Genomic DNA, 21,740 nt, shown 5'->3' on the forward strand with positions numbered 1-21,740 from the left:
TCCCCCCTTTCCATTGTCTGAATTTGAAAATGGATGTTATAGAGAACAGACTGGTGGTTGCCAAGGGAGAGGGGGCTGGGGGAGGGATGGAGTGGGAGGTTGGGATTAGCAGATGTAAGCTTTTATATATAGGATGGATAAACAACAAGGTCCTACTGTATAGCACAGGGAACTATATTCAACATCCTATGATAAACCATAATGGAAAAGAAAATTTAAAAAAAAGAATATATATATACATATAAACTGAATCACTTTGCTGTACAGCAGTAATTAACACAACATTGTAAATCAACTATACTTAAATTAAAAAAAAGAATATGGATGTTATTTCTACTTTAGTGTATTATCACTGATGAACTGCATTTCGAAAAATGCAGTTCAGAAAAGTGCAGAGCAGGAAGATTGGCCTTTGGGCCGTTAGAGAAGGAAATCAACACCATGCAACGGATGGGAAGGACAGCAGGAGAAGGATGCCCAGAGGGCCACCAATGAGGTAGTTTCCCACCCCCTGACCCGCCTTGGGGGCTTGGGTGCTGGCATAAAGGCAGCCTTGCCTTGTAGAAGCAGCCAGCTCTCTCTGGGGGTCACTAGCGCCAAGGTGTGGATGTTGGAGTGTTGCTTTTTCTCTCTCTCTTTTTAAGAGAAACCTTGAAAAAAAAAAAAAGCACCGGTAAGTTGATTGAAGATGTCTTGTGTTATGGCCTATCAGCTCTTTCTTCATTTTTATCTGTCTCCTCCTGCCACATTGCGTATTTTGTTCTGATCTGGGGAAAGTGTGTCCAGCCTTTCCAGTTCTGATTTTAAAAACTCAATCTGTATTGGGATCTTACCAGCGTCTTAGGTGTTTTGCTGAATTTGCTCCATGCGATGACATTTCACTTTATCTCTGTTGTCTTCAGTAAATCTCTCCCATGACAATGTCTTCCGCTAAGATTGAGTGTGTTTTGCGGGAGAACTGGCGCTGCGGTGAGTCTCCAGTCTGGGAGGAGGCATCCAACTCTCTGCTCTTCGTAGATATTCCTGCAAAAAAGGTTTGCCGGTGGGATTCGCTCAGCAAGGAAGTGCAGCAAGTGACCGTGGGTAAGGATGAAGGATGGGCTTGGATCTGCCCAGACAGCCATCTCTTCCCTGGGGAGGCACGGTCACCTAATGTGTCATTCCTCCGGAACCTTCTTGTTAAAGCGTACTGAATATGCTTGAAAACTGTTGGATTGTCATCCTTTCTGTGTCCCCCACTTTGACCCAGGAGTAAAATCTGGATGGTCAATACTTTCCTCTTCCCCTGCGGGTGCCGGGCAACATTCCCCATTATATTTTGGATGGTGAGTCACGGTAGGATCTTTCCATCATACCTTCAGTTAACAGCCGTGAAAGTTGGAGACCCGGTTTGTGGCACAGCAAAGGTTATCTACCTTGGGTCAGGCCAAGGCCTTAATTTGAAAAACAAAATAATAATAATAACAACAGATATATCCCCTCTTTGTGCAAAGAGGAGCTTTTGGACTTAGAAAGCATTAACCAGGGCTTTCTGTTCACTGTTCAAAACAGGATTCACAAAGGAATTTCGAGTGCATTGGAGTATGATTCTGTTAATGGCCCTGTGATTTCCCATGGAGGGGTTTATCACATTTTATGGCCCAAGGATATGGGCTTGACTAGAGATAAAGAAGTTTCTTCTTTTCATTATTGTGTTCCTGGGAAAGAGATACCAGGAATTCCTGTGACCTCAGGACACTCTCAACCCAGAACTGGGGACCTTTTTTTCTTAGATGAGAGGGAACAGCTTTTAATTCACTCACAGACATGACTGTGGCTCGAGGCAAAATGACTGTGACCCACTGTGATCAGACTTGGGGGAGGGACCCATCACCTTCCCTAGTCTCTCTTTCCCAATATGCACACATTAGGGATATATTCCTACCCCTAATCTTCAAAACAAAAACAAAACAAACAACCCCCCCCCAACCCTGGGAAGGGCTTGTGGTGTCCACAGCAGCTTAAAAGCTAACAGAAGCCTCAGGCCACAGGTTGGGATCCCTGATGAGGATATGACGCTCCTACTAGTGTCTTGCACATTCCCTGGGACCCTCCACGGCTCCAATCAACTTCTGCACAGGGCACCAAGCGTCTTGCACTGAATAGATGCTTAGGAAATGTTTTCACAATAAAGTCTGTCAATTTGTTTCCTGTGAGTACTCACCATGGTAATCAATCTCTCCACTTAAAAAAAGTTTCCTTATATGTGGAAAAATGTTAAACCCAGAAAACCTAAAATTTAAATATACAAAATATAGTAGTATAAGGAAGACGTGATTTTTTTAAATCATTGCATCTACATTTCTTTTTTTTTTTTTTACTATTTATTTTTATTTATTTGGTTGTGTCGGGTCTTAGTTGCTGCAGGCGGGCTCCCTAGTTGTGGCTTGCCGGCTCCTTAGTCGCAGCACGTGGGCTCCTTAGTTGCGGTATGCATGTGGGATCTACTTCCCTGACCAGGGAACGAACCCGGGCCACTGCATTGGGAGCGCAGAGTCTTATCCACTGTGCCACCAGGGAAGTCCCTCTATTATTTTTTAATCATGCTTACTTCCAAAAAGGATTTAAGAAACAATTTTCAATTAAATACATACAAAACAGGGTACCTTTAACAAGACAAGTCCTAATTTAAAAAAAAAAAAAAAGACAAGTCCTGTACTTGAGGGAGAGAGAGATGTCACAAAACCTAGTTGCTGGAACTAAACACAGTTTGTGTCCCTGCATTTCCTGAAGATCAGGCAAACTGAGCATTGCTTGCTCTGTGACAACTGCCCTGGTTTACACATCACCCCCTTAGGAACCTCTCCTCTGAACTTGCTGTGGCATCTGCCCCAGTGTACGGTGGCTGCTGTGATTTGACTTCTCTGCTTCTCCCGCTAGACTCGGAGCTTCCAGAGGAGTTGGGTTTCATTCATCTTTACATCCATGCTGCCCGGAACAGCACACGGAGTTCATGATCAACGAATATACTGGGTTATGTAACCTTCACTGTTCAACAGAGAGGAGGGAGCACTCCCCTTGTCAAAAGAGCTGCAACCTCTTAGAGATGCCGGGTGGTGTGATGGACACAGTGTGACTACTGGCTGCCCCCTGACTGCTGCTTTTACCTCTGCAGATGCCCCAGTCAGCTCTGTGGCCCTTCGCCACTCAGGAGGCTATGTCGCCACAGTTGGAACAAAGTTCTGTGCTTTGAACTGGGAAGATCAATCAGCAGTTGTCTTGGCCACAGTAGATAAAGACAAGAAAAACAATCGATTCAATGACGGGAAGGTGGATCCCGCTGGGAGATACTTTGCCGGTATGGTTTACCTTTAGCACCTACTTACTGAGCTTTGGGGAAGACCAGAATGTGACTTACAAAAGCCTCACAGCTGCAGTAGTAAAATAAGTGTTCATAACGGGTCTGGGGTTCTTCTTTCATTATTACTTAAGTCACTTGTATCAAAAAAAAAAAAATCCCATGAGAAAAACTTCATAGATATCCCTTTCAACTGTTATCTCTAGCAGACTAAAATTTGTATTGTATTTTTGTAGTTTAAATGAGTTTTTTTTTTAACATCTTTATTGGGGTATAATTGCTTTACAATGGTGTGTTAGTTTCTGCTTTATAACAAAGTGAATCAGTTATACGTATGTTCCCATATCTCTTCCCTCTTGCATCTTCCTCCCTCCAACCCTCCCTATCCCACCCCTCCAGGTGGTCACAAAGCACTGAGCTGATCTTCCTGTGCTATGCGGCTGCTTCCCACTAGCTATCTACCTTATGTTTGGTAGTGTATATATGTCCATGCCTCTCTCTCGCTTTGTCACAGCTCACCCTTCCCCCTCCCCATATCCTCAAGTCCGTTCCCCAGTAGGTCTGTGTCTTTATTCCTGTCTTACCTCTGGGTTCTTCATAGCATTTTTTTCCCTTAAATTCCATATATAAGTGTTAGCATACGGTATTTGTCTTTTTCTGACTTACTTCGCTCTGTATGACAGACTCTAGGTCCATCCACCTCACTACCAATGGCTCAATTTCGTTTCTTTTTATGGCTGAGTAATATTCCATTGTATATATGTGCCACATCTTCTTTATCCATTCATCTGATGATGGGCACTTAGGTTGATTCCATCTCCGGGCTATTGTAAATAGAGCTGCAATGAACACTTTAGTTCATGACTCTTTTTGAATTATGGTTTTCTCAGGATATATGCCCAGTATTGGGATTGCTGGGTCATATGGTAGTTCTATTTGTAGTTTTTTAAGGAACCTCCATACTGTTCTCCATAGTGGCTGAACCAATTCACATTCCCACCAGCAGTGCAAGAGTGTTCCCTTTTCTCCACACCCTCTCCAGCATTTAGTGTTTCTAGGTTTTGTGATGATGGCCATTCTGACTGGTGTGAGATGATATCTCATTGTAGTTTTGATTTGCATTTCCCTAATGATTAATGATGTTGAGCATTCTTTCATGTGTTTGTTGGCAGTCTCTATATATTCTTTGGAGAAATGTCTATTTAGGTCTTCTGCCCATTTTTGGATTGGGTTGTTTGTTTTCTTGTTGTTAAACTGCATGAGCTGCTTGTAAATTTTAGAAATTAATCCTTTGTGAGTTGCTTCATTTGCAAATATTTTCTCCCATTCTGAGGGCTGTCTTTTGTTCTTGTTTATGGTTTCCTTTGCTGTGCAAAAGCTTTGAAGCTTCATTAGGTCCCACTTGTTTATTTTTGTTTTTATTTCCATTTCTCTAGGAGGTGGGTCAGAAAGGATCTTGCTGTGATTTTTGTCATAGAGTGTTCTGCCTATGTTTTCCTCTAAGAGTTTGATAGTTTCTGGCCTTACATTTAGGTCTTTAATCCATTTTGACCTTATTTTTGTGTATGGTGTTAGGGAGTGATCTAATCTCATACTTTTACATGTACCTGTCCAGTTTTCCCAGCACCACTTATTGAAGAGGCTGTCATTTCTCCACTGTACATTCCTGCCTCATTTATCAAAGATAAGGGGACCATATGTGCCTGGGTTTATCTCTGGACTTTCTATCCTGTTCCATTGATCTGTCTTTCTGTTTTTGTGCCAGTACCATACTGTCTTGATTACTGTAGCTTTGTAGTATAGTCTGAAGTTAGAGAGCCTGATTCCTTCAGCTCCGCTTTTCGTTCTCAAGATTGCTTTGGCTATTTGGGGTCTTTTGTGTTTCCATACAAATTGTGAAATTTTTTGTTCTGCTTCTGTGAAAAATGCCAGTGGTAGTTTGATAGGGATTGCATTGAATCTGTAGATTGCTTTGGGTAGTAGAGTCATTTTCACAGTGTTGATACTTCCAATCCAAGAACATGGTATATCTCTCCATCTATTTGTATCACCTTTAATTTCTTTCATCAGTGTCTTATAATTTTCTGTATATAGGTCTTTTGTCTCCTTAGGTAGGTTTGTTCCTAGATATTTTACTCTTTTTGTTGCAATGGTAAATGGGAGTGTTTTCTTGATTTCACTTTCAGATTTTTCATCATTAGTGTATACGAATGCCAGAGATTTCTGTGCATTAATTTTGTACCCTGCAACTTTACCAGATTCATTGATTAGCTCTAGTAGTTTTCTGGTAGCATCTTTAGGATTCTCTATGTACAGTATCATGTCATCTGCAAACAGTGACAGCTTTACTTCTTCTTTTCCAATTTGGATTCCTTTTATTTCCTTTTCTTCTCTGATTGCTGTGGCTAAAACTTCCAAAACTATGTTGAATAAGAGTGGTGAGAGTGCGCAACCTTGTCTTGTTCCTGATCTTAGTGGAAATGCTTTCAGTTTTTCACCATTGAGGATGATGTTGGCTGTGGGTTTGTCATATATGGCCTTTATTATGTTGAGGAAAGTTCCCTCTATGCCTACTTTCTGCAGGGTTTTTATCATAAATGGGTGTTGAACTTTGTCAAAAGCTTTCTCTGCATCTATTGAGATGATCATATGGTTTCCTCCTTCAATTTGTTAATATGGTTTGTCACATTGATTGATTTGCATATATTGAAGAACCCTTGCATTCCTGGAATAAACCCCACTTGATCATGGTGTATGATCCTTTCAATGTGCTGTTGGATTCTGTTTGCTAGTATTTTGTTAAGAATTTTTGCAGCTATGTTCATCAGTGATATTGGCCTGTAGTATTCTTTCTTTGTGACATCCTTGTCTGGTTTTGGTATCAAGGTGATGGTGGCCTTGTAGAATGAGTTTGGGAGTGTTCCTCCCTCTGCTGTATTTTGGAAGAGTTTGAGAAGGATAGGTGTTAGGTCTTCTCTAAATGTTTGACAGAATTCGCCTGTGAAGCCATCTGGTCCTGGGCTTTTGTTTGTTGGAAGATTTTAAATCACAGTTTCAATTTCATTGCTTGTGATTGGTCTGTTCATATTTTCTATTTCTTCCTGATTCAGTCTTGGCAGGTTGTGCATTTCTACGAATTTGTCCATTTCTTCCAGGTTGTCCATATTATTGGCATAGAGTTACTTGTAATAATCTGTCATGATCTTTTGTATTTCTGCAGTGTCAGTTGTTACTTCTCCTTTTTCATTTCTAATTCTATTGATTTCAGTCTTCTCCCTTTTTCTCTTGATGAGTCTGGATAATGGTTTATCAATTTTGTTTATCTTCTCAAAGAACCAACTTTTACTTTTATTGATCTTTGCTATCGTTTCCTTCATTTCTTTTTCATTTATTTCTGATCTGATTTTTATGATTTCTTTCCTTCTGCTAACTTTGGGGTTCTTTTGTTCTTCTTTCTCTAATTGCTTTAGGTGCAAGGTTAGGTTGTTTATTCAAGATGTTTCCTGTTTCTTAAGGTAGGATTGTATTGCTATAAACTTCCCTGTTAAAACTGCTTTTGCTGCATCCCATAGGTTTTGGGTCGTCGTGTCTCCATTGTCATTTGTTTCTAGGTATTTTTTGATTTCCTCTTTGATTTCTTCAGCAATCACTTCATTATTAAGTAGTGTATTGTTTAGCCTCCATGTGTTTGTATTTTTTACAGATCTTTTCCTGTAATTGATATCTAGTCTCATAGCGTTGTGGTCGGAAAACATACTTGATACAATTTCAATTTTCTTAAATTTACCAAGGCTTGATTTGTGACCCAAGATATGCTCTATCCTGGGGAATGTTCCATGAGCACTTGAGAAAAATGTGTATTCTGTTGTTTTTGGATGGAATGTCCTATAAATATCAATTAAGTCCATCTCGTTTAATGTATCATTTAAAGCTTGTGTTTCCTTATTTATTTTCATTTTGGATGATCTGTCCATTGGTGAAAGTGGGGTGTTAAAGTCCCCTACTATGAATGTGTTACTGTCGATTTCCCCTTTTATGGCTGTTAGTATTTGCCTTATGTATCGAGGTGCTCCTATGTTGGGTGCATAAATATTTACAATTGTTATATCTTCTTCTGGGATCGATCCCTTGATCATTATGTAGTGTCCTTCTTTGTCTCTTCTCATAGTCTTTATTTTAAAGTATATTTTGTCTGATATGAGAATTGCTACTCCAGCTTTCTTTTGGTTTCCATTTGCATGGAATATCTTTTTCCATCCCCTTACTTTCAGTCTGTATGTGTCTCTAGGTCTGAAGTGGGTCTCTTGTAGACAGCATATATAAGGGTCTTGTTTTTGTATCCATTCAGCCAATCTGTGTCTTTTGGTGGGAGCATTTAGTCCATTTACATTTAAGGTAATTATCGATATGTATGTTCCTATTCCCATTTTCTAAATTGTTTTGAGTTCGTTATTGTAGGTCTTTTCCTTCTCTTGTGTTTCTTGTCTAGAGAAGTTCCTTTAGCATTTGTTCTAAAGCTGGTTTGGTGGTGCTAAACTCTCTGAGCTTTTGCTTGTCTGTAAAGGTTTTAATTTCTCCATCAAATCTGAATGAGATCCTTGCTGGGTAGATTAATCTTGGTTGCAGGTTTTTGTCCTTCATCACTTTAAATATGTCCTGCCACTCCCTTCTGGTTTGCAGAGTTTCTGCTGAAAGATCAGCTGTTAACCTTATGGGGATTCCCTTGTGTGTTATGTGTTGTTTTTCCCTTGCTGCTTTTAATATGCTTTCTTTGTATGTAATTTTTGACAGTTTGATTAATATGTGTCTTGGAGTATTTCTCCTTGGATTTATCCTGTATGGGACTCTCTGTGCTTCCTGGATTTGATTAACTATTTCCTTTCCCATATTAGGGAAATTTTCAACTATAATCTCTTCAAATATTTTCTCAGTCCCTTTCTTTTTCTCTTCTTCTTCTGGAACCCCTATAATTCGAATGTTGGTGTGTTTAAAATTGTCCCAGAGGTCTCTGAGACTGTCCTCATTTGTTTTCATTCTTTTTTCTTTATTTTGCTCTGCAGTAGTTATTTCCACTATTTTATCTTCCAGGTCAATTATCCGTTCTTCTGCCTCAGTTATTCTGCTGTTGATCCCATCTAGAGTATTTTTCATTTCATTTATTGTGTTGTTCATCGTTGTTTGTGTCATCTTTAGTTCTTCTAGTTCCTTGTTAAATGTTTCTTGCATTTTGTCTATTGTATTTCCAAGATTTTGGATCATCTTTACTATCATTATTCTGAATTCTTTTTCAGGTAGACTGCCTATTTCCTCTTCATTTGTTAGGTCTGGTGGGTTTTTATCTTGCTCCTTCATGTGCTGTGTGTTTTTCTGTGTTCTCATTTTGCTTATCTTAGTGTGTTTGGGGTCTCCTTTTTGCAGGCTGCAGGTTCGTAGTTCCCGTTGTTTTTGGTGTCTGTCCCCAGTGACTAAGGTTGGTTCAGTGTGTTGTGTAGGCTTCCTGGTGGAGGGGACCAGTGCCTGTGTTCTGGTGGATGAGGCTAGATCTTGTGTTTCTAGTGGGCAGGTCCACGTCTGGTGGTGTGTTTTGGGGTGTCTCTGGACTTATTATGATTTTAGGCAGCCTCTCTGCTAATGGGTGGGTTAGTGTTCCTGTCTTGCTATTTGTTTGGCATAGGGTGTCCAGCACTGTAGCTTGCTGGTCGTTGAGTGAAGCTGGATGCTGGTGTTGAGATGGAGATCTCTGGGAGATTTTCTTCATTTAATATTATGTGGAGCTGGGAGGTCTCTTGTGGACCAGTGTCCTGAAGTTGGCTCTCCCACCTCAGAGGCACAGCACTGACTCCTGGCTGGAGCACCAAGAGCCTTTCATCCACACGGCTCAGAATAAAAGGGAGAAAAAGTAGAAAGAAAGAATTAGTAGAAGTAGAAAGAAAGAAAGAAAGGAGGGAGGGAGGGAGGGAGCAAGGAAGGAGGGAAGGAAGGAAAAAAGAAAGAAAGAAGGAAGATAAAGTAAAATAAAGTAAGATAAAATATAATAAAGTTATTAAAATAAAAAATAATTATTAAGGAAAAAAACGGACAGATAGAACCCTGGGACAAATGGTGGAAGCAAAGCTATACAGACAAAATCTCCCACAGAAGTATACACATACACACTCACAAAAAGAGGAAAAGGGGAAAATATTATAAGTCTTGCTCTCAAAGTCCACCTCCTTAATTTGGGATGATTCGTTGTCTATTCATGTATTCCACAGAGGCAGGGTACATCAAGTTGATTGTGGAGCTTTAATCCACTGCTCCTGAGGCTGCTGGGAGAGATTTCCCTTTCTCTTCTTTGTTCTCACAGCTCCCGGGGCTCAGCTTTAGATTTGGCCCCGCCTCTGCGTGTAGGTCACCGGAGGGCGTCTGTTCTTCGCTCAGACAGGATGTGGGTAAAGGAGCCGCTGATTTGGGGGCTCTGGCTCACTCAGGCCGGGGGGGAGGGAGGGTCACGGAGTGCGGGGCGGGCCTGCGGCGGCAGAGGCCAGCATGAGGCCAGCGTGACGTTGCACCCGCCAGAGGCGCGCCATGCGTTCTCCTGAGGAAGTTGTTCCTGGATCCTAGGACCCCGGCAGTGGCGGGCTGCACAGGCTCCCCAGAAGGGGGGTGTGGATAGTGACCTGTGCTCACACACAGGCTTCTTGCTGGCGGCAGCAGCAGCCTTGGCGTCTCATGCCCGTCTCTGGGGTCCGTGCTTTTAGCCGCGGCTCACGCTCGTCTCTGGAGCTCCTTTAAGCAGCGTTCTTAATCCCCTCTCCTCGCGCACCAGGAAACAAAGAGGGAAGAAAAAGTCTCTTGCCTCTTCGGCAGCTCCAGATTTTTCCCCGGCCTCCCTCCCAGCTAGCTGTGGTGCACTAATCCCCTGCAGGCTGTGTTCACGCCGCCAACCCCAGTCTGCTCCCTGCGCTCTGACCGAAGCCCGAGCCTCAGCTCCCAGCCCCGCCCACTCAGGCGGGTGAGCGGACAAGCCTCTCGGGCTGGTGAGTGCCGGTCGGCACCGATCCTCTGTGCGGGAATCTCCCCGCTTTGCCCTCTGCACCCCTGTTGCTGCGCTCTCCTCCAGCTCCAAAGCTTTCCGCTCCGCCACCCGCAGTCTCGGCCCGTGAGGGGGCTTCCTAGTGTGTGAAAACCTTTCCTCCTTCACAGCTCCCTCCCACTGGTGCAGGTCCCGTCCCTATCGTTTTGTCTCTGTTTTTATCTTTTTTCTTTTGCCCTACCCAGGTACGTGGGGAGTTACTTGCCTTTTGGGAGGTCTGAGGTCTTCTGCCAGCGTTCAGTAGGTGTTCTGTAGGAGTTGTTCCACGTGTAGATGTATTTCTGGTGTATCTGCTAGTGTTGGAGGTTCTCCTGCAGAGGCAGGGGGTGGCTGTGGCTCTCCGTGGGGACAAGGACACTGGCAGCAGAAGTTCTGGGAAGTACTCCTTGACGTGAGCTCTGCCAGCGTCTCGACATTGCCATTTTTGAAGACTACAATCTCGCCCAACTCCCCTCTTTTTTAACAGAACTTTCCTCATGTTTTTGCGTCTAATGTTTCCTTGTGATTAGATTGATGCTATATATTCATGGCTGGAATCACTGCATAGGTGCTGTTCTGTCCTTCTCGGGGTATCCCATCTGGATACCATCTGTCCCTCATTGGTGATGTCAGTTTTGATCACCCAGTTGAGGTCTTAGATTTCTCTACTACATAGCTACTATTTTTAAATTGCAATTTATAAGCAGTTTGTGGGGTCTGTTAGTGATCTATTGCTGTGTTACAAATTACCCTGAAATTTAGTGGCTTAAAATAACAAACATATATTATCTCACATAGTTTCTGAAGGTCAAGAACCTGGGTCTGGCTTGGCTGCATGGTTCAAGGCTATGTCCTGAAGTTGCAGTCAAGCTGTTGGCTGGGGCTACAGCCTTGGAGGGAGCTGGAGTCTGTGAAGCGGCCTGGAGGATCTGCTTCAAACCTGACTTACATGGCAGGCAGTTGGCAGGAGGCTTCATTTCCTTACTGTGTGGGCCTCTCCATAGGACTGCCCGGGGCATGGCCTCCCCCAGAGCCAGTGATGAGAGGCAGAGAGAGAGAGAAAGAGAGAAAGCCCAAGATGGAAGCTACAGTCCTATTATAACCAATCTCAGAAGTGACATAGCATCACTTCTGCCATGTGCTATTGGTCACAAAATTATGGAGGGGACTAGACAAGGGTGTGAATACTGGGAGGCAGGGATCATTATGGGTCAACTTAGAGGCTGGCTACAACATGGGGAGATACTTTAAGTCCAAGCAAATATCCTGGTCCTCATCAAAATATCTTCCTTAGCTTTTACATTCCTTGATGATTCTCACTTGAAGCCATCTTTATTATGATGGCTGCAGAATGAGTTATATACAGATTTAAATGAATTTTAACTCTAAGTTTGAAATTAAATAATGCATTTCACATTTAGTTCTCATTTAGCTCCCATCCTAACAACCCTATAGTTAGCCAAAGTTGATTCTAAATCCCTGCTGTTTCCACCTCCCCACTCTTCCACTCACATCATCAGCCATGCTGTCCTGGCTCCATTCTCTTTCTTTCTTTCTTCCTTTCTTTCTTTCTTCCTTTCTCTTTCTATCTCCTTCTTTCTTTCACTGTGCTGGGTCTTTGTTGCGGCATGCAGGATCTTTAGTTGTGGCATGCGGGATGTTTTAGTTGCAGCATGTGAACTCTTAGTTGTGGCATGCATGTGGGATCTAGTTCCCTGAGCAGGGATCAAACCGGGGCCCCTGCATTGGGAGCACGGAGTCTTAGCCACTGGACCTCCAGGGAAGTTCCTCCATTCACTTTCAACATGGAAGGTAAGTAAGATCTGAGCAGGTGGTGTGGATTGTTTCCCATCTTCCTGGACTTTACACAAGCACAGATCTAGTCCAGGACAGGTTGAAAGATTAAAGATGAGAATCCATTGGAAGCCCTTCTGCCAGTAATTTCTGCAGGATGAAGAAATATGATTGGATACTCTACCTCCTGTTGAAGTTGATTTTCTCTCTCCCTTATGGCTAGAAGTTTACAGCTCTGTGGCACTTGGTGAGACAAAATTAAAATGCCCTCAGAGGCCTGAGTTCTTAGCCTGGAGTCCCCAATTCTTAACCTTTGCCCTCTGGAGACCCCTTAAAATTGTAGGCATCAGTGTGCCTACATACTGGTCATGTGCATCTGTCAGAAGCACCTGAGAAAATTTTTCTAGAGAGAGTTTATAGATTTCAGCAGGTGTTGAGAGCTGTCCCTGGCCCAGAAAAGGGTGGGGTCATCTGATAGTCTGGATGGGGGTCTCTTAGTGGTGGGTAGTACCCTGAAGGTGTCCCAACACCCAAGGTCTCACCTGTCTGGGCTCACTACTAGATAATGATAAACCAGGGCTCCAGTTTCTTTCCCACTAAGGAAGAGCCCTTTCTAAGCAGTGGGGGATCCACATTCATGCTCCAGGCATCTCCTTCTGTGAGGCAGATAGTGGGGGAAGGGGGTGGGTGGGGGTGGAACAGAAATAATGGAAACAAGCCCAACTGCCCTATAGCAAAAAAACAAGGAGGGAGGTCTGGCTTACTGTTCAGGCTTCCCAGTTTCAGTCCATTTTCCTCTAACTCACTCTTCTTTCAGATAGAGCATGTTATAGTAAATGAGCTTTCCAATTTCTTCATTATGTTAAATTCTGCTCTATCCTCTGAGATCACACTCAAGTCTAAGTGCATATTCCATGGGCACATGAGAAGAATGTGTATTCTGCTGTTGTTGAATGGAGTGTTCTCTATAAATGTCACTTAAGTCCAGTTTGGTTAATGGTATTCAGTTCTTCTATTTCTTTGCTGATTTTCTATCTACTTGAGTCTATTACGGAGAAAGGGATGCTGACATCTCCAACCGGAATTATGGATTTGTGTGTTTCTCCTTTCAGTTCTGACTTTTGCCTTGTGTATTTTGAAGGTCTGTTGTTAAGCACATGCACATCTAGGATTATTATGTCTCCTTAGTGAAGTGACTATTTTCACAATATGTAGTTACTCCTATTTATCCCTGGTAGTTTTCTTTGCTCTAAGTATATCTTGTCTGATACTAACATAGCCTCTACAGTTTTTTTAAATTAATATTTGCATAGGATAGGTCTTTTCCCATCCTTTTACTTTTAAGCTACCTATGTCTCTTATATTTGAAGTGAGTTTCTTATAGACAGCATATAGTTCTATTTTCAAAAAGTTTACTCTGACATTATCTTAATTGATGTGTTTAGATTATTTACATTTAATGTAATTATTGATATGCTTTGAGTTAGATCCACCATTTTATTATTTGTTTTCTCTTCTTTCCCTCTGTATTTTTTGTTACTCTGTTTCCCCTTTCCTGCCTTCTTTTAGGTTATTTGAATATTTTTTAGAATTCAATTTTAATTTACTTATTGTGATTTTTCACTATATCTCTCTGTATAGTTTTTTAAGGGCTCCTGAATGGATTACAAATGTATAGTTAACTTTTCACAGTCTGTCTAGAACCAATATTTTACCACTTCAATTGACAATCACCCATTTATGTCATAGTTGTCTTTATATACATAGATTTAAAATCCCATCAGAAAATGTAATTTTTGCTTTCGATCATCAGAAATATTTTAAGGAGCTAAAAGGAAGAATAGTCTATTATATTTACTCATATACGTGCTATTTCTATTGCTCTTTCTTCATTCCTGTTGTTTCTTTTGGTATTTCCCTTCTGTCTGAAGAATTTCCTTTAGCAATTCTTTTAGAACAAGTCTGCTGGCTATAAATTCTCTTAGTTTTACTTCACAGGAGAATGTCTTTATTTCACCTTCATTCTTTAAGGATATTTTCACTTGATATAAAATTCTAGGTTGACACATTATTTTTCTTTCAACAAATTAAAAATGTATCACTTTCTTCTGACCTCCACAGTTTCTCATGAAAAATCAACAGTCATTGAAATCATTATTCTCCTATATGTTGTATGTATGTCATTTTTCTTTCATTAATCTTAAGGATTTCTATTTAACTTAAGTTTGGTTGTTTGTTTTTTTGGGTTTTTGTTTGTTCTTTTTTTTTTTGCCATGCCACATGGCATGTGGCATCCTAGTTCCCTGACCAGGGATCAAACCCGTGCCCCCTGCATTGGAAGCATGGAGTCCCAACCACTGGACTGCCAGGGAAGTCCCTATTTAACTTAAGTTTTTAGAAATTTGATTATGATGTGTCTGGGTATAGGTTTCTTTGGGCTTATCCTGTTTGGGGTTTGCTCAGCTTCTCAAATATATAGCCTTATGCTTTTCACCAAACTTGGAGAGTTTTGAGCCATTACTTCTTCAAATATTTTTTGGCCCTGTATTCTTTGTCCTCTTCTCTAGGAATCTAGTGACACATATGTTAGCTCTTTTGTTGTTATCCCACAGGTCCCTAACACTCTATTTTTTTTCAGTCTTTTTTTCTCTCTGTTGTTCAGATTGGATAATTTCTTGATCTAGCATCAGATACACTGACTCTTTCCTCTGTCATCTCTATTCTGCTATTGAGTCCATCCAGTGGGTTTTTTATTTCATTAATTTCATTTTTCAGTTCTAAAATTTTCACTTGGGGATTCTTTATATTTCTCCTCCTTTGCTGCTATTTTGAGTTTTGTTTTAAGACTTTGCAGATCGTTCTTTTGAGCATTTTTATAAGAATTGCTTTAGTCTTTGTCAAGTAATTCCAACATCTGTGCCATCTCACTGTCTGCCTCTTGATTCGTTTTCCTATACGACTTGAGATTTTCATGCTTCTTTGTGTTGCCAAGTAACTTTGGATTGTATCCTGGACATTTTGACTATTTCCTTATGAGATGCTGGGTCTTGTTTAAATCCTATGGAGAATGTTGATATATTCGTTTCAGTAAGCAATCTGTATGTTTAGGTTCAGATCACAAGTTCCACTTTCCACAAGTTCCTACTTTCTATTAGGTGCCATTAGGTGCGCCACTCAGTGGTCAGTCTGAGACCTAGAAGGAGTTCTATCCATTAGCTCCATTCTCCAAATCTTTAGCATGCTAATTAGAATCAGATCCATGCATGTACAAACAGATGAGCCCAGCAGATCACAAACAACTTTATGGGGTTGCATTCCTGAGCATCATCCCTCTTCTAGTACTTTCCAGCTTCCTGTAGCTCCTTTTCATTCCTCCAGTCAGAAACCACCCACTTCTATGACTGTTCTGCCTCCAGGGCCAAGTGGCAGGAGGGGAGAGAGAGAGAACATGAAAGCAACGGTGTTTGATCTGCCCTTTTGTCCCTGCAGCTTCACTAAATGCAGAGGAATGTCGCCTTCCCTCAGAGTTTTGATTCCTGTAGTTTCCTGTTGCTGACCTCTCTCTGCCTTTGCTACCCTCACTGCAGAATTGCCTGGGGGCTGGTGCATGAGAAAATGGAGAAAATAAGCAGGGGGTTTCTTCCACTCTCTCTCTGAGCCGTAGGAGTGTTTTCTGCTCCTTGCGCCAGATCTAGAGGTTTCTCTCGGACCTCTTTCTGCCTGCACCATGGTGCTCACTTCCAAGTTTCAAGCTGGGTTGAGTTCAGGCCAGGACATACTAGAGGATAAAATGGAGAGCTCAAGAACTCGCCACCAATTAGGTGATACTTCAAATTCTGTGTTCTTCTCTGAGCCGCCTGATAATTCACATTGCAGAGTTGTCAAATAGCTATGCCATGCATTTTGTCCAGGTCTTAGAGTTGTGCTCAGTGCGAGAAAATGAGGTTGGTGCAGATGTCTGGAACCAGAACCTCTCAAGGTAGTTTTAATTTGCGTTATAAGCAAGGTAGTTGTCATTAAAAAAAAAAAAAACCCATAGGACCCAGATTGGGATTGTATAATAATTTCCTTGATTTCCTCACAGGGAAGGAGTCCTGGTGAGAGAAGATGGTGCAGTGCATGCGCGGGATGCTGTGCAGCTGAGCTCCATACTCTTTGGGTTTTGTAGGTACCATGGCTGAGGAAACAGCTCCAGCAGTTCTGGAGCGGCACCAAGGGTCCCTGTACTCCCTCTTTCCTGACCACCATGTGGAAAAGTACTTTGACCAGGTGGACATCTCCAATGGTTTGGATTGGTCTCTGGACCACAAAATCTTCTATTACATCGATAGCCTGTCCTACTCGGTGGATGCTTTTGACTATGACCTGCAAACAGGGAAGATCTGTATGTACTTTTTCATTATTTTTCTTAATATTGCTGGTATTTTTTTCATATGCATATGACTAGCAGGCTGCCTCGCCCTTAACCCATTTGAAAAGGCCCTTACTTTTCAAACAAAGAACTGCCTAATGTTATGATTCCAATATTGTAATGATTACACAGACTTGACTCTGCTGCCAGTCAAGCCATGGCTCTCAGCACAACTAAATATGGCCACAGTTTGCATAATATGGCTAGATCCTTAATCCTTTTTCTTGCAACCATCACTAGAAAGAGGCTCACTGTAAAACGGATCCTGTTCTACCAGCTGGTGCTTAAAGGCAAATAGTATACAACAGAATGGGACAAAAGAACAGAAAATTAGAGTTTGGGGTTGATATTTCTTATTTGTACTTTAGTTAACTATAGGCAAGTACTTAAAGACAAATTAACAACCTTTCAAAATGGAAAAGTAAAAAAAGTAGTTGCAGATTGTTCAACTCCACCAACGGATCTAAATGAGCCATAGTTGGAAACTGGGAGGAAAGCAATTATTGGAAAGAATTTAAAAAGGAGTGCTTGAAACTTTCATGAAAGGTGCCAGACCACAAGAGCAAAACCAATCATAAAAATGACTTGAAAAAAATCATGAGTCTCATGTAGATTTAATCAGAGGCTAAATATTCCAGCACAGATGTTTTGCTTTGAAATATGTAGTGCTCTTTTTCATGACTGTTTTTACCCACTTTACTTACACATGGTTTTAACATTTTTCCCCTTACACCTCAATCTGATTACTGTAATGACCTGGATTTTGTAGTGTAATGTTCCTCTGGATTTTGATGCTTGTTTTTTGTATATTATGATTCCCTTTAAGGCCGGCCAGTTGGTTTCAGAATACCCCTCTTTTCAGAAACAAGCTCTTCTAATATTTAGATAAGGTGATTTTGGAGCATTTAGTTGGGCAGAAACAGAACTCATGCACCTTGTTAGTTTTTGTGCGTGAACTGTTGGCAGCTCAAACCTGGGCCCTTGGCTCTGAGAGCGTGGAGTCCTAACCACTGTACCACCAGGGAATTCCCCAAAGTAGGCATTTTTGGAAGTAAAACAGCAAAGGTCTAACCACAGACTGAAGTGTGTCTGAGGTGGGCATGCAGGGCTTCAGTTCAGGTCCCTCAAAAATATCTTTTGTTATTTTATTAAGAATTCTGCTTTCTTTTTTCTCTCCTCCTCTGAAAGCTTAGTTAGCTGTGTCTGTACCCAAACTAAAGGGAGTGAATCCACTCCAAATCCTACAGTACAAATCCTTTGTTGAGGGGTGCCCACTCATGTTTTTAGACATTTTTAGAGTTAGGAATCCTCCTGAATCATCCCACCTGTGGTACCCATTTGCCAGACACTGGATAAGCAGAAGCGATCAGTATTTATAATCAACTTGATTGCTCATTGTTTGATGCTCAGTATTGAGTGGCCTGTGGTTTTGGGGGGTGTGTGTGTGCTTGGTTTGTCTGTTTGTTTGTTTTTTTAACCATAGCCAACCGCAGAAGTGTTTACAAGCTGGAGAAAGAAGAACAAATCCCTGATGGAATGTGTATTGATGTTGAGGGGAAGCTCTGGGTGGCCTGTTACAATGGAGGAAGAGTGATCCGTTTGGATCCTGAGACAGGTAGGCCCACAGCAGAATGGAAAAACCCCGCCATGTCTAGAAAACACCAGACGCTAGGGGCCAGAGAAATTTCATTACTAATAAAGTTATATAGAGATATATTCAAAGGTCTCAATTGGATGATTTTGGAAATAAAGGCCAAAGATATAGCCCAAAATGTTATAGTCAGAACTCTTTTTCCTGTAGAGGTAAATCTTTTTTGCCCAGAAGAAATTGTCAGGGAAGGTAGGTGAAATACCTGGGCGAAGTCTGACCTCCAAATCTTCTTTGAACTTTCCTATTGCTCCACAAGGGGTCCCGAAAAGTTGTGCGGGTGGAAATTTGCTAGAGCTAGACTTAAATGAAATATTTGGTGACCTAGGGAAAAGACTCCGAACTGTGAAGTTGCCTGTTGTTAAAACAACCTCATGCTGCTTCGGAGGGAAGGATTACTCTGAAATGTATGTGACCAGTGCCCGGGATGGGATGGACCCCGAGGGTCTACTGCAGCAACCTGAAGCTGGTGGAATTTTCAAGGTGATCTGGCTATATCTTTTATTTTGAGGGTGAGATGGGAGATCTTCGGTTAAGTAACTGAATGATTGGTGCTTTTTCATACTTCCCAAATACAATTGTATTTGGCATTTAAGCTCATCATGCTAGACTTAAAAACATTTTATTGAGATTTTCTAGACCTGAAGTCCAGGACAATGTGTTTAGCCCACTTTGTACAGTGCTTTAAAATATTTTTTTGCTTCAGTGGTGTTTGAAATTCTATAAATCAGTAGAATAGGCTTGGAAAACCAGTGTTTGAAACACATTTATAAGATTAGTTGATTGTTTTGATGTTGCAAGAATATTTTCAGGTTCTTAACTTTTTTTGGCAGTGAAATAAACACTGATAAGAGTTATAGATCTCTTGAGCTGAAAAGAAATGTAGAAATCATCTGGCGCAAACCCCTTTCTTAACAGATGGGAAGAAGATAGAAATAAATTCAGTTTTCAATCCTAGTTGTAAATGGTTGCTAGTTGAATTATTATCTATGTGAATAATTGGGTTGGACCATAAATACCTAATCAAATAGTTCCTTTTTATTATAGGAAACAAAACAAGGATAATAGGTGGCTAAATATATTATTGTGGATCATAAAAATGTTTTTGGAGAATACTTGTGAATTACCTTGTATCAGAGTTTCTCTCTTTTCTTTTTTTAACAGATAACTGGCCTGGGGGTCAAAGGAATTCCTCCCTATCCCTATGCAGGATGAGTGACAGGCCTTCCTTCATAGTGGAAGAGACTTAGAAGACAACTAGAAAATTCTGGTGCTGAAATTTCAGTCTAGTTACAAAAAAAAATGAAGCAATGATATTAATAGGATTAAATTTTTAATTACAATTTTTAAAACATAGAGCATTTTTTTTTTTAAAGGTTCACATGTTTATTACAGAGCTACACAGTGAGCAGTGATGAGGAAAGCTCAAGAGGAGAGAGCATCAAACACAGGCAGCTGTTCCAGACACTAGTGATGTTCTGATAATGTGTGTGAATTCATATGTGAGGCTCATTATAGACCCAGCTTGGTTCTTCTCCAATGTCTTCTCTTAGAGTTGTACCTGATTTTATTACCAGTTTTCATTCGAATCCATTGGGGAATGGGACGATTCTGCTTTTGTTTCTTAGCCAGAAATCGCTTGATCCTGAAAGTCTTGTGAGAAGACATGGCGATGATCAAATCCAGCCGCAGATAGAATGGAGGACAAGAGAAAAGAGGGCCATAGAGCATTTTTAACAAGGGGTGACAGGTGGTTTTGATAACATACTATAAGGCCTTCTGCAAAAGTGCTATAGAAATATAGAGGTGTTCAACCGTCAACCAGCCTCTTGATTCTTTGCAAATTGCTGGTGGAATCGGGGAAGGGGGAAGGAACCATATTTGTTCTTTACTCTGCATTCGATACTTACTATACCTAAAGCTTTAAAACATTAATAAATAGTAGTCTGGTAATGACTTGCTATGATTATGTTCCTTTTTATTTTCATCATAATCTTATAAAATATGCTGCAGTGCCTTCATATTACTTTTCCTGTATGTTATTTTACAAATTAAAATATTGCTGGAGGATAAGAATCAAACATTTTGGCAAAATCTATGGTTCCGACTGCCACCTAGTAGATGTAATGTATCACTTTGGAAAGAATACTTTAAAAGTAGCCTTATTGGGGCTTCCCTGGTGGCACAGTGGTTGAGAGTCCGCCTACCGATGCTGGGGACACGGGTTCGTGCCCCGGTCTGGGAAGATCCTACATGCCGCGGAGCGGCTGCGCCCGTGAGCCATGGCCGCTGGGCCTGCGCGTCCGGAGCCTGTGCTCCACAATGGGAGAGGCCACAACAGTGAGAGGCCTGCGTACTGCAAAACAAAAAACAAAACAAAACAAAAACAAAACAAAAATAGCCTTATTGAGTTATAATTGACCTACACATATTTAAAGTGTACAATTTGATAAGTTTGACATATATATACACATTAATGAAACCAACACCTCAAGTAAGATAATGAATCTATCCACTACCCCAAGATTTTCCCTGTGTCCCTTTGTAATCCTTCCCTTTGGTCCTTCTGTATGCCTGCCCCCATCCCCAGGAAACCACTGATCTGATTTCTGTCACTATAAATTAGCCTTAAAATTGGGTACTGTGATTTCTCCAACTTTGTTTTATCAAAATTGTTTTAGCTCTTTTAGTTCCTTTGGCCTTCCATATAAATTTTAGAATCAGCTTGACTATATCTACAAAAAAATCCAGGGGCAATTTTCATTGGAATCGCTTTAAATCTGTAGAACAATTTGGAGAGAATTGGCATCTTTACGATTTTGAATCTTCCAACCCATGAACATGGCATGTCTTTCCAATTATTTGTCTTCTTTGATTTCTTTCATCAGCATTTTGTAGTTTTCAGCATACAGATATTTGTTTTGTTCTGTTTTTGTTTTTGGCCGTACATGCAGCATGTGGGATCTTAGTTCCCCGACCAGGGATCAAACCCCCGCTCCCTGCAGTGGAAAAGTGGAGTCTTATCCACTGGACCGCCAGGGAAGTCCCAAGCATACAGATCTTGTACATGTTTTGTTAGGTTTATATCCAAGTATTTCATTTTCTGGAGCTATTGTGTTATTATTATTTAAATTTTTTGTTTCCAGTTGTTCATTGCTCATTTATGGAAGTATGATTGGTGTTTGTAGCTTGAATTTGTATCTAATGACTTTGCTAAACTCACTTATTAGTTCTAAGAGTATCTCTATAACTTCTCTGGGATTCTTTGGATATATAATCATGTCTTCTGTGAGTAGACAGTTTTATTTTGTCCTTTCCCATATGTATATTTTAATTTCTTTTTCTTACCTTATTGCACTGACTAAAACTGCCGGCATTACGTTGAATAGGAATAGTAAGAGTGGATATCATTGCCTTGTTCCCAATCTTAGGAGAAAAGCATGCAGTCTTTCTTCAGTAAATATGATGTTAGCTGCAGAATTTTTTGTAGATGCCC

At 41.0% G+C, this 21,740-nt stretch overlaps 2 protein-coding genes across 2 annotated transcripts; one reads left to right on the top strand and one right to left on the bottom strand.

Moving 5' to 3' along the window:
- Positions 1-607: 607 nt before the first annotated feature.
- RGN (regucalcin) lies at positions 608-19,604 on the top strand. The gene is made up of 6 exons (XM_027091401.1): positions 608-1,083; positions 3,155-3,337; positions 16,354-16,569; positions 18,080-18,211; positions 18,573-18,727; positions 19,409-19,604. The coding sequence occupies exons 1-6, from the start codon at positions 915-917 to the stop codon at positions 19,457-19,459; spliced, it is 906 nt and encodes a 301-aa protein (XP_026947202.1). The 5' UTR covers positions 608-914; the 3' UTR covers positions 19,460-19,604.
- A 1-nt stretch (position 19,605) lies between these two features.
- On the bottom strand, positions 19,606-19,952 carry LOC113611940 (60S ribosomal protein L39). Its single transcript, XM_027091407.1, has one exon. The coding sequence runs from the start codon at positions 19,910-19,912 to the stop codon at positions 19,757-19,759; it is 156 nt and encodes a 51-aa protein (XP_026947208.1). The 5' UTR covers positions 19,913-19,952; the 3' UTR covers positions 19,606-19,756.
- Positions 19,953-21,740: the final 1,788 nt, after the last annotated feature.

The sequence above is a fragment of the Aethalodelphis obliquidens genome, unplaced genomic scaffold (genome assembly GCF_003676395.1).
Source record: "Aethalodelphis obliquidens isolate GAN/ISIS:26980383/991018 unplaced genomic scaffold, ASM367639v1 scaffold71, whole genome shotgun sequence".
In the NCBI taxonomy this organism is placed as follows: Eukaryota; Metazoa; Chordata; class Mammalia; order Artiodactyla; family Delphinidae; genus Aethalodelphis; species Aethalodelphis obliquidens.